The sequence below is a fragment of the Aquila chrysaetos genome, chromosome 3, assembly GCF_900496995.4.
Source record: "Aquila chrysaetos chrysaetos chromosome 3, bAquChr1.4, whole genome shotgun sequence".
NCBI classification, from domain to species: Eukaryota; Metazoa; Chordata; class Aves; order Accipitriformes; family Accipitridae; genus Aquila; species Aquila chrysaetos.
The window spans coordinates 33,307,804-33,320,794 of NC_044006.1; the positions used below are offsets into that span (position 1 = coordinate 33,307,804).

Consider the following 12,991-nt stretch of genomic DNA (forward strand, 5'->3'; position numbering starts at 1 on the left):
ACTTGTCAAGAAGCACTTATGGTATAATTAAAGCCCTTTTTGAAGGAGAAAAAGTAACTTCAGTATTTCGGTACTTTTTCAATTCTTACACATGGCAATTAAATATGATCTTTATCTAGCTGTGGCCCAGTACTATTCGGAAAGGTGCAACTCTACTTGATCAGGATACTCTCACAGTTGTTGTTGGTTTGCAGCTCAGGGACTTCCTGTGCTAGATAGAGATGGTAACTTTTTATACTCAATTGCCATCAATGAATTATTCCTCAACAAGTTTTCTGGTCGCTTCTTGAACCTATTTAAATGTTTAGCATCTACAGTGTACTGTGATGAGGTAGTAGAACTGTTGTTCAGTATATATGATATCAGAGACTTGTGCAATGGCATAGTGATTCTTATACTTCTACTCTCTATTTGTTTGCTAATATTTCTTAATACTGGCTTTGTTTTTCTCCTTTTGCCTGCTCCTGATAAATAATTCTGTAGAGGTGTCTCTTTTTAATACCAAAATCTCATTCCAGAGCGGCAGTAATTGAGTTGAAGCTGATCTTTGTGTAAGTGAAGTTTGGATCATTTTTCCTCCTTAAGTAAAAACTGTTGTACTTAGTAATTTATGTTCAGGATTTTTCATACTGCCTCTCCATGTCGAGCTCCTGCAGTAGTAGTATCTACATATTTTGATAGGCTCTGAATTAATTAGTATGTCAAGAGAAAAATCTTGGTGTTACAACATTGAAAATGTCCAGCAATTAGTAGTAGTCCAAAAAAAGCAAATAGAATTTTAGGAATTACCAGGAAAGGAGCAGGGAACAGAAGGGAAAATACTTAGACTGCTCTAACTCTGTCAAATACTTGTCTCAAATACTTTTATCAGTCCCCTTCCATTTCTGAAATGGAAACATTGGAGTGGGGGAAAGTACTTTTCATCACTTTTGTTACTCTTCTGTACAGAATGAACTCTGTGTACTGGAACTTGGCTACACTGGCGTCTTTTTCTGATGATGGGAAGGGAAAGGGCAAATCAGGGAAGTATAGTGTTAATAAGTGCTCTGGAGTGGCTGAATAGGAGGTATTTGCTCGTTGTTAATATCGGTATGGGGGACCCTCAAAGAAAACGAGGTGAAAACTCAAAATAAAAGGAGATGAATGAAAACTGGAGAGTATTGTGGGATGCTTTGGATGCCAAAAGTGTATATAGATTTGAAAAGTATTTGAAAGGCAAAATGTTGTTAGAAAGTCTTGACTAAGTGAGTGGGAGGCTATAAAATAGAAAGATGGTGACTGTCACAGAAGATCTAATATGCAACTTTTAGAAACAGGAAGGGCTTAGAACGGGGAGCATCTCTCTAGACTTGTTCTTGTACTCTTGCACAGTGACATACCACTGCTGTGACTTTCTTCTGGTTCCTAGGCTCATTGTGCAAGAAAACAAAAGGATTTCCTTGACTGAGGGGTGGTGGGCATACGTAACTGAGGAACCAAACAAAAGATTGTTTCGAACAGCAGAAGGAGGGTTCTTGCATTTTTTCTTAGAAGACTGATGAGTTACAGGAACTTGGCATAGGATGCTGGAGTATAGATGCATTTTGGTTTGTACAGCCAGTCATACATTTTAATTAGCTTGGATCCTTTTAGTATGAAATAGAAATGCTGAAGAAAACTAAAATATTTTTCTTAGTTCTGTGTTACAAGTCTACATCTAAAATCAGACTAGGTCACTTTTCACTTCATATGTTTGTTAGTGAAGCACTCTTAATTGTCCACTTTTCTAAGCCACAGAGCAAAGAGGGGTTTATATCTTCTGTATTTTTAACCTTAACAGTCTAGAAAATAAAATGTTGGGAATTTATGTGCTTCCTGATGACTCTGCTTCTTACTTCAGAAGCGTACTGTACTTGAAGCAATGTCGTGCTTACCTGTTTCTAGGAACCTTTCTTTTGACAAGATTTGTCTCTTACTGTTTTTCAACATACTTTTTTCCTTTTTCCCCTCCTATCTTCTCAGGGTTAGAGTATTATCTGAGAGGCAGATTTTCCCTGACTTTAGCATTGCATGTAATGCTAAGTAGGATTTTATCTACAAGTAAGTTTTAAAGCTTCTCTCTGCTTTTCTCTAGAAAAGCAAGTGATCAAAAGCTTTTATGTTACAATGATTAGATTTTGGAGATCAGATACTGGTTACAAGGGAGTGATGCTTCACAGAGGTTCCAGAAACTAGAAAAAAATTATTTTTTTCTTTTCCTCAAAGTTTCTTGCTTCAGATCTACTGCCTGATAGGAGGTAAGGGAAGCAAGAACTGCTGCATTTCTTTGTGATTTTTTTTTTTTTTCTTGTAGTTGAAGGTACTTTTATATAATAATATAATAATTATTAGCATGGGGTGGAAACATGCTGTTTAAAATATTTTAAATTTACATAAAATAGCATGTTGCTATTTTAGCCACCTTACTGCTGCTTTTTTGTTGGGGTTAGGGACTGGAATTACGTACAAAGGTCTGTAATGACACAGAGAAGGGTACATGTTTGACTTCCTTTTGCAGAATTGAGGACAAAAATCTGTATTTTTGGATTTGTTAAAATAGCCCTACCATTGATACGTCTGTCATGATGTGATTTGTTGTTCTAATGGCAGGAGGGCTGGATCTCTCTCTTTCCCCCCTTCCTCATACTTTGAGGGCTGTGGTAAGTGATAACCACAAATTGTCTGTCTCTGATAGCGCTGTCACGAACAGGCAGATAGATACTCACGTGTTGTAAGCTTCTGGAGTTTGAACAGAATCCAAGCTCTGTCTCTGCTGGGAACAGGCATGTTTCTACATTGGGAAAGCTGGAGCCTGAGTGGTTGCTCCCAGCTTCTTCTACAGCTTAAACTCACCTTTTTCACAGGAAGAACGAGAGGCAGAAATTTCTAGCTATTTTTTAGGAGTCATACACTTGAGAAGGAGGTGCAATGGGAAGTGTAAAATACGGAGTGAGGGATATGTTTTATCTTATGCAAGTGGGATATAGGTTAACTGGGGAAAAATAATGGGATAACCAGGCAAGCCTTGGGAAGGTTTCCAAGAATACCAGTGAAGCAACTCTTCGCTACAGGTCTTTCATATTGGAGAGAGAACACGTTTTTGAAATCTTGAACAGATATTGTTGGAAAGAGATTCATAGGAAAACATGAGAATTTGGAGAATGTTTTTCAAAGCTGAAGCTGTGTCACTATTTCTGTGAAATATTCATAGGAGAGCATTCCTTCTTCCTGCACTGGATCCAGATCAGCACTGGTTTCCTTCCTTGTTCAGAGCTACTGCCTGCTTCAAAATGCCACTGTATGGCTTGCTGTCCTTGCTGTCTTTAAAGCTTCAGCTGGGGACTTGGAGTCGTGGAGGAAATGAAGCAGAGCAGTGATTAAAAAAAAAAAAAAAAAAAAAAAAAAGTTGTATACTAATGACTAAATTTAGTTGCATCCTAATGAGTGGTCTGAAGGTGAGCTATACAGCTAACAAGTGGGTGTAACACAAGCTGTCTGTCACTTTGTTTTAATTAAATTTTACATCTTAATGATAAAAAAAGCAGTAAAAGGATAATGTTCTCTGGCAAATAATTCCCATGCTGTAACATAGTCTTAATGTTCTTGGTATTCCCATACAAGTCTCATTTTGCTTAATTACAGATTGCTCAATCTCCACAGAGTGCCAAATCGCACTGCATTGAAAGAAGTCTTCTATGTCTGGGTAGGATTTGCTGTTTTTTTTAGACTATTCTAAGTGAATATTGTTGTACAAGTTTTAATTAAAGCATTAGTCAAATTGGAATTCAGTGATATAAAATGCTTCCAAGAAGAAGTAGGCTTATGCATAATTTTTGTGGTAACTTCCAAGAACAATTTTATATCCATAAATTGTCACAAGCTTGTTAGTTCTTCTATTTCATACCACTTTTTTTCTTGACTGTTTAATGATGGTGGCTGTAAGAGCACTACTAAAACCAAACACGGGTTTTTATATCAGTTCTTAATTCCAACGTGTGGATGAGTTGCTGGATTGGCATACAACCCTTGTATTTCTCAGTGTTTATCAGCAATGTGGCAGGGAACAGAAACCTTTATCTTGTTGAAGTAGCTTCTGTCTTAAATTGTGCTCAGATGGTAACTTTCAGCTTAGGTCTGTGCTAGAATAAGGAGGTAGACTCCCCCTTGTTCCAGCTTCTGGTTTGGAGCTGCGCAGTGAGCTGCCGAAAACTGGATGGTGTGGATTTATGTTTCAGCTGAACTCAGTTGCTAATTCCCTTCAGCTGTAAATGGCAGTCCAGTTCCCTTCCTTCTGCTGCCACCCTTTGTGCGGGCTCTGTTGTGTTTCTGGTTCTGGGTTAGCTTGGGCATCAGAAACAGAAAAAATGACATCCTACTAAAAAGGACTTAGCTTTCTGACCAGCTCACTGAGGAATTGGATGAGCACTAATGTAGGAGAAACTGGACTGCTTCCAGCAGCCCCTGATGGTAAAGCTCTGTTCTCTTGTTCCTCCTGGATGGAGGATGGCTGAAATGGATCTGCCCAAAACCTAACCTTTCTCTGGTTTAGTCTGAGGCTTCATATTTAAAACTGAGCCATCCTGATGACTGCATGCTTCCGTGAGGTGCCGTCCTGCTCTCTTTCCCCTCAAGCAGTGCTCCTGGTGCCTGTTATAACCATCATCCAGCCCTCTGCAAAGGCAGCTTGGGGAGCTGAAGCCACAAAAAATTCTGTATGTGTGTCTACATCTCTGTTTCTCTTCTGGTTTAACTCCCTGGAATGGCTATCCATGAGGTCAAAATGGGCCTCAGAGCCAGCATGGAGAGATGGTGGAGAAACAAGTCCAAACCTGCCCTTTTCGGTGGCAACTGCAGTAGCAGTTTAGCTGTAATGTGAAACAGCACCTGTAGTAATGCCTGGAAGTTTGAGGTCAACACTTTTATCAAATCCCTATGAGGCAGATGTGTAATTTTTCTCCACAGCTGGAAGAATGGCTATCATAGATCTTTGGTTTTATTAGGTTTCTTCTTGCCTTATTAGTGAATGTCCACGGAGATACCTTTAAATTTCTAAATGGATTATTCACTGGGTATTTTTAATGTCTGCATGATAACTGCTTCCATAAAGCCAGATTAGTGAAAGTTTCAAGTCTTTGTGAGTGTTGTTTTGGGTCTTTTACGCACATCAAGCCTCTTCTCCTTTTGGGCAAGTTCACTATTTCCTCCTCTGGTATGCTTGTCTGCTTCCTCCCTTCATCCCTGACCTAGAGAAGTCAACTAAAGAATAGTGCTTCTAATTAAAACATGCTTTGGAAATCCTTACAGTGGTGACGCTGAGAAGGAAGCAGTGCTTGGCTGTAGGTATGTGTGTGTTTGACACCTTTTTTCCTCGCTTTGGAAGCTGCATGAAGATAAGAGTTGCTCACAGCTCTCTGCTTTCAGTTTCTACAGAAATGGAAAAAAAATCTGTTTAGGACTGAACATGAGCTTGCTCAAATGATTTTTGACAAAGAAAAGATATTATGATGGAATGATTATCATAGTCTCTTGCTTAAAAGCAGATGCATGTATTGCCTTACTGAAGATGATTAAGCACTATAATATTCTGTCAGAAAAGTTAGTACCATAGATGGTGCTTTACACAAATGTGCAAAGCGTATCGTAAGCTTTTCCCTTTGCAGTGCTGAAGTTTGGATGTTATGTAGATTCAGTCATTTACATTTTAATATTTGTAAATTATTATAATGTAAATGAAATGGATCTCTGTCTATTTTTCTTTTATCAGTGTTTGTTTACTTAAGATGCATTGGAAAAGAAGTAGATGGGAATTAAAATACTGAATGGTGGTGTCTCAAAATTGTAATTACTTCTGATAGCGTGTGACTTCTCATTGCTCTAAAGCAGCGTGCAGGGATTGGTTCTGTGCTATATATGCAGAGGAGTAAAGGAATGTCATTTCAGTATGTGTTATTCTGTAGAAAACATCTATGGCACAGTGCCTGTGAAAATGATGATTATCAGCCATAAACAGCTATGACAATTCACTTCAGAAATTAGTTTATTGATTTCTGGAACATTGCATTTACTTTCCAAAATAAACAAAACTGCTTCTGGTAAATGGCGAAAAACACTTCAGCTTTGTGAGCAGGAAGGGCAATCTCCAGGGAGAATGAGTCATGAAAACATTAGTATAGTTGGAACTTACTGTTCTACAATTACGTTATTTTAATTGTTAGGATTTTTGATATCCAAATGGAAGCATTCATTATAGTGCCTTTTTATCTTGGAGATGGACAGTCTACTAAGATAAAAATCTTAACCCAAATCTATGTTAGCTAAGCATACTTTAACTAGCTTTAGGTCATAAAACCAAGATGAACACAAGTTACAAATTAATCTTTTATTAGCTGCTTTATTATTCTTTTATTAGTTTCATTTTATTAGCAGGAAAACTGTTGGAGCAATGGTAAAATGTAGCCTCAGGAAAGAATATTTGTAATCCTTTTGGGATGCTTCAGCCTGTGGATTTCTTGACTCATTATTGCCACTATGCATTACTAATTGTTGAAGAGCTTATGTCTTCCTTTCATCAGAATTTCACTATCTATTTATTTATTTATTTGCAAACCAGAAAGCAGTAGGTCCAAAGAAAACAAGATATGATAATAGTTAAGAGGGGCAGATCAGTCATACCAGCAGCACTAGGGAGAAGAGCAGGGGTTAAGGAATAAAGATCCATGAGTTACTGTCATTGCTTTGATTTCCTGGGAGAGTGACTTTAATGACTGTTGTAGTATGATGTGTAATTAGAGAGTTTTTAGCTGTAGAAAACATCACATAGGTTTTAACATTTTAACAAAAACGGAAAATTTTTATTTTTGCACAGCACATCAGTGCAAACTGATGCTTGTCACTCCCCGTGTTTAATCTGAAGAAGTTCTGCAAAAGAGGAGTCAAGTATTTGGCTGGGACATAGGTGTTGACAATGTGTTGTGAAATTCAAAAGTGCCTAAGGGCCTGAGTGTGTAGTTCCTGGAGAGGCTTCTTCTGGCAGTGGCAGGAAGAAACTGTCAGAAGGAATTAGCTGCTGCCCCTGTCTCCTTGGATGGAGCAGGCACAGTGCTCTGCTGCTGTTCTCTGTGGCATTGAGGAGTGGAACCCCACTTCAAAAGGTTTTGAGGGCTTGTAGAAACTGCCTCCTGCAGACATTCACCTGCGCTTTGTGCGTGACTGCTTTTGCAAGTTGTAAGTTGGAATTCTTTCTTTATCATGAGGCCTTGCCTAAGGGTAGTTTCATGGGTAGCCAGAGGTCCTGGTGCTGAGCTCATTTAGGGTTTGCATGTTACAGACGTCCTCTAAAGAATAATCCCTAATTAGATGCTACAGGATTTCTGTTATGGGCTGGTGGAGTTTTCTGCCACGTTGGACGGAAACATTGGTTAGCTAGATGGATGAAGAGTATAAAGGGACGGAAAACGAAAAGGTGAGGAAAACTTGCTTATAAACCTGTAGGAGCTGTTCAAACCAATGTATTTGCCTCTGATATTTGGCACACACCGTGGCTGTACCTGCTAATTCAAGATTGCCAATCTTCCTGGCTCAGCGAGCTGCATAGGACTGATATATTGTGCTGAGAGGAGAAGGAGAGGACTCTAGGAGAGGCTCACTGGCAGAGGTGATCACTCCCTAGAGATCACATAGCACTATTGTAGGGCAAGGCATGCAGCTGAATGTCAGGCACACCAGGCAGTGTGATATGGTCAGCCCTTGCCAGGCTGTGAACTTGTGTATGTAGAGATTTGAGTTTACCTAGCGTCCCTGTGTCGCGGATGGAGTGACGCTCTTCACTTGTAAGAGAAAAGTAGCAATAGATATAAAACAGCACTTTAACAGTGTTTGATAGTAAATGCAACTGTGGTTTAACAAGATTTGATGGCGAGGTTCACTTGATACTTACTGCATAGAGGACAGGGTCAGACAAAACTGTTGGGGAGACCCTCCTGTTGAGTCATGAGGTTCAGAATGGATCCCCTTGCTTTCTAATCTCCTTCTCAGAGGGAAGTTTAGGTGCAGCTGGATCCAGACTTGGTCAACGGTTTATGTCTAAAGGATTATATATGTGCAATCAATCCTTTCCATCACTTAGCTCAGATTTCAAAGTTTAGCATGCTATTAATCACTTACTGAGAATCTGTTGCGGCAAGGACTCTCTCGAGCTTGAGGAATAACCTTGAGAGGTGTCCCTACTCAAGGCGAGATCCTGGCATGCAGCGTGCTACCGTGCAGGAGAGCTCAACGGGCCCTCAGCTGTCCACTATTTATGGAGTAAGATAATTGACTCATATTTACATACTGACTACAGGTGTTAGTTTCTTCCAAATTTGGCTTGAGTCAGACATTGACCAGCACTGTGGTTAGGCAGGTGCATTGTTCAAATTAGCCCTCGGCTATTGTATTGTTATCTGTCTCCCCTGAGTCCACATTAGAGCCGGATGCAGCCATCGCGACCAGACGCATCCATCACGACCGCCACTGGTGGTTATCAACCGCCACTCGTGGTTATTGCTTGGGCAGGGTTACGGGGAAATACAGGTCAGGTTGGGGCGTGGGAGGGGAGAGCACACCGCCACACCCTGTAGCAGGACAGCCTTCTTGAGGACCACCTGCCACTGAAACTACAGGTGGGCTGTTCTTCCTGATTTTCTCCACTGCTCCACTGATTCCCAAACTCCATGCCCTAAATGACTGTCCACCAACAGTTGCTGTGAGCTGCCACAGGCCTTTGCAAAACTTAATGAAAAGCCATCTTAAATGCGTTGTGGTCCCACAGACTGTTTATTCTGCCTCAAGTCACAGTTTAGGAGTGTAGTTGATGTAGCCCAGTGAGTTGTGTTATGAAATAGAGCAAATCTTGCACAGAATAAAATCTAATCTGGATTGAGAGACTCCTAAAATGATGGGCATATCTGTTTCTTGGAAATGTGTTCATTACTTATTTGTGATACAAAGCCAGTTAAAAAAAATCACAGCTAGCTAGCAGCTTTTGTACTAATAGTTCACTATCAAATTTATGACTCCCAAGTATAAGTGGGGTTTGGTGAAAGGTGTATTGTGTTAGGTGACGTGATGAGAGAAAATGTGAGGTGTGAACTGCAGTCAAGGTGTCTGTTGTGATCCATGGGTCAGATGCAGATAGTCCACTGCAGTTTGAAACAGTCTTGAGGAAAAATAGCATTGAAATGCCAAATAATATCAGTGATACAGATATTAACTTAGAATGTACATGCATTTCAATTTATGAACATACTTCTCAAAGTGTGCTGGTTAAATGAGATTATTTTGGCAGCTGGTTTTTCTGAAAGCCAACTCTCTCCTAGAATTCCTTCCTGATTCTGTATTTAAACAGAAACAGTGCATGGATTTTTCCATATTTGTTTTATGTTACTTTTGTTATTTGCAGATCTATAACTTCCCCCCATCCCCAAGAAAATCAAAACATAATAAAACTTCCCTCCTCACAGAATGTTGTTTTCTTTGAAGCAAAACTAATGGCTAAACTCACTGTTTTACATTGCTGCTGTTTATCTTAGTTTTAGGATCAGTTTAGCTATATGAAAGTAGTAGTCGTGTATTTTTAATATTGTGATCGCATGATACTAGAGTGTCAGTTATTCTCAGAAAGCTTCATTCTAAAAACAAAATAAGTTTTATTAAACTGGAAGATAAGTTCATTTTATGCTGAAAAAAAATGAAATTACCTTGTTCTTCTTCTGCACTCTAAATTTAGTTTAGAAGTATTCTGATGCTAGTCAGTTTAAAAAAGAAACATCAGTAAGTATATTCTGCTATTATATACTAGGGATAGCCTTTTTCTGTGAAACTCCTATTTAAAAAAGGAAATCCAATTGTACCCAGTTTCCCTCATCCCCTTCCTTCTCCCAAATACCTTTTTGCTGGCTCTTATTTAATTGTAGTTATGTCTAAGCAGTGCTTTTTCAAATGGAAGATGAGTTAAAAACCTGGCAACCTTTTGTGCCCTTCTGACAAATTCCACTCACCATGCTTTTCATGCTTTTTTTTTTTTTTTTTTTCCTTAGAGTCAAATCCAGTTTTAGTGCAATTGTGAATTATCAGCAGGATGGATAGTTTTTGAATGTCTGATTTTACAGATGCTTTTTATTATAATCTTACTAGTCATGGTAGTAGAGAATATATTCATCGCAAAAACAGAGTCAGTCCATCATTCTTGGAAGTATTTGTAAATGTAAGTCCAGACCAATGGAATAATGCTTATTTCTATGAGTATAGCAGCTCTTTGCACACTGGGAATGTGATAACCCATTTTTTTAGACCTTCAAATGCCTCAAAAAGTCTGAAGTCTAGTTTTGTGTGGGGGTGGCAGAGGGATCATGTAATTTATTTCACTCTTCCTTCTTGGCAGTGCCAGATAATCTGCCTCGTCATTTACAGTCAGTGTAGGTAACATGATGCCTGACTTTAATTCCAGTGCTAGGTGGAACCTGTCCACCTTGGATTTTAAGTCTTCTAATGAAATTACCCCAGAATTGCAAAGTTTGACCTGTAAGGGATAAGAAGAGAGATTGCACCCAAGTAATACTTTTGTGCACTTGCCAGCAGACTCAAGAGTGGTACCTCATGTTGATGGTAACTGTATTAGCAATGTTGAAGGCAGCCATCGTTAGTTGTGCAGGGTTTGTAGGAGAGGTGAAATGGTATTTCACCCCTAGGGCTGTATATATATACCTCACTTTAAGAAAGTGCTATTAAATTTCACTCTCTGAAGTGGTTTCTGTTTCATGAGGTAAGAGTTACTCTGTTTCAGCTGTAACCTTACAGATGCAATCAACAGTTCAAATAGAAAGGAACAGCTCTTTTATATTGCACTTCTATATATGATGTCCCCTGGTGCTCTAGTGCACATCTGAGCTTGATTGAGAATTGCTGTCCTAAAGACCTCCAAGAAAACTTGGGTTTGAGGGCTGCAGAAAACAAACCAAGATGGCAGCACTGACAAACGGTTAGATAAGAACAGAGAAAGTTCTTGAATGTTCAGACTGATTTTATAGTTTGTATGTTACGAGCGTTCACACTGCAGCTACTGTTGGAGATTTATTTCTGGCGTTTTTTGTATTTAGGGTTTATCCCAAGCTTCCTCCAAAACCTCTTGACTCTTTAAGGCATGTTTTGTTTTAAATGTTAATGTTTAATTGGTGTGTGGATTGGCCTTGCCAAAATTGCAGCTCCTCTGAAGTTGAAAACAGCACTGCACTGTTTCAGAAGTTCATCAGGTGAAAGCATTAAAATTTTTTTTCTTTCTTGCTGTTCATACCAGTTTGGTGAACTATAGGTCAATGGCTTCATAAAAAATGTTTGTGTTGGTGTTGTCATTACTCTGTCTGCAAAATCCTTTCTAATCTTTCGTAAAAAGTATGGTTGTAAGAACTTAGCAGCATGTTAATAGGTAAGAGTTTGTGAAGATTTTTGTTAAGGCCAATTTCAGACAAGCCAAGACACAAAGGCAATAGCCACAATGTTTCCAAGAAGATCCCTGCTGAGCAATGCAGATGGTTCAGAAGGAATAAATCAGTCCTGAGCACAGTTACACCTCCAGATTTAGGTTTGTGAGGAAAGTAGAGCAGCACAAATCTATAGTCTGAATTGTAAATTATTTACTTGTGTAAAGGTTGCTAATATCAACATCCCGTTGTTCTAGAGCATTTCATCCTCACGAAGTAGAAGCTCATCTCTTCTGCCGCCTGGGACAGTTAATTCTGCATCTCCTAGTGGCCAGAAATATACGAATCAAAGTGGGCCGACTGTTGTAACCATTACACATCACAAATCACCTGCAGCTGCTCGAAGAGCGAAGAGCCAGCGTTCTGGTCAACTCCATGAAGTCAGAGAGGTAAGAAAGAAAAATCTGCTGTTTTGCTATAACTTCTAAATGCTTGTTTTCCTTTAGAATAAGCAACCAAGTCTGACAAGTTAACAATTCTCTTTGTTTCCTACTTTATGTTTGACTGCTTTGTTTTGATCCCCTTGCTGAGCAAAAGGTGGTCTTTAGTTCTGGTTCAGCTTAAAGTCTGGTTTATACAGGCTTTTTTATGCCGATGTTAAAATTAGCGTGTGCATGTGCTTAAAAGAGGAAGTAGTTTGGCCACAGCTCCCAGACTTTGCAGTGGTGCTGCAGTGCTGGAGGAACATCTCTTTTAAGCTGCATGCAGCAAAACCTTTCAGATTGGAGAGAGGGCCCTGAAGCATTTAAATATAACTAGAAAAAAACCCCTAACTTGAATGTCTGTTGAATGAATGTGAAAGAAGGCACAGCTCTCCCCACTCAGCAGTTTGTTTCTCTATGGCTATAGTCTTAAATTTTTTGTCAAGTTTCTGTTGCTGGCCTTGTGATGGAAGAATGCTTTGTCCATATTAAACACATGAAAAGCAAACAAGAAAGCATGTTTCTTTCAAAGCATGTTTACCAGGTTTTAAGAAGTATAACTCATACACCAATTTAAGTCTGTCTTCCAGACAACAAAAATAGTACAGAGTTTTAAGCTTAAATAGTATGGCAGACTTTCACAGAACTCACTTTCACCTTTCTTTCATCCCTTGTTATTTTTGCTTTGTCTGAGTTTCTTGCTCTTCTCTAATAGTGCCTTTGTAGGTTCCCCTCCCACCACTTCTACGAAACAAACTGTTGGCAGCCTAGCTGCTTTAAAACATTCTTTTATCACATGGGTTTAAAATACCTACCCATATAAAATACCTAAAATGTCAAGATGCAATCTCCAGAGCCTGCTTTTAAGTTTACACTCCCTAAATGTTTTATAAATGGAGACCTTTCATATTAAGAGTTTGAATAAATTCTTAGTGTATGCTCACAATGAAGACTCAAATTACGCATCCTGATGAAGAATGCTTGTTTGTTTTCTAGTAATATTAAAAGTGAAAACTTCCCTTGTATCCTCTATTG

At 39.0% G+C, this 12,991-nt stretch overlaps 1 protein-coding gene across 1 annotated transcript in view; it reads left to right on the forward strand.

The window, feature by feature from the left end:
- The window catches only part of OSBPL10 (oxysterol binding protein like 10), a 128,095-nt gene that overhangs the window by 40,060 nt on the left and 75,044 nt on the right, over positions 1 to 12,991 (forward strand). The window contains 1 exon segment of the mRNA XM_030007562.2: positions 11,732 to 11,923. Coding sequence (XP_029863422.1) covers positions 11,732 to 11,923 — 192 coding nt within the window.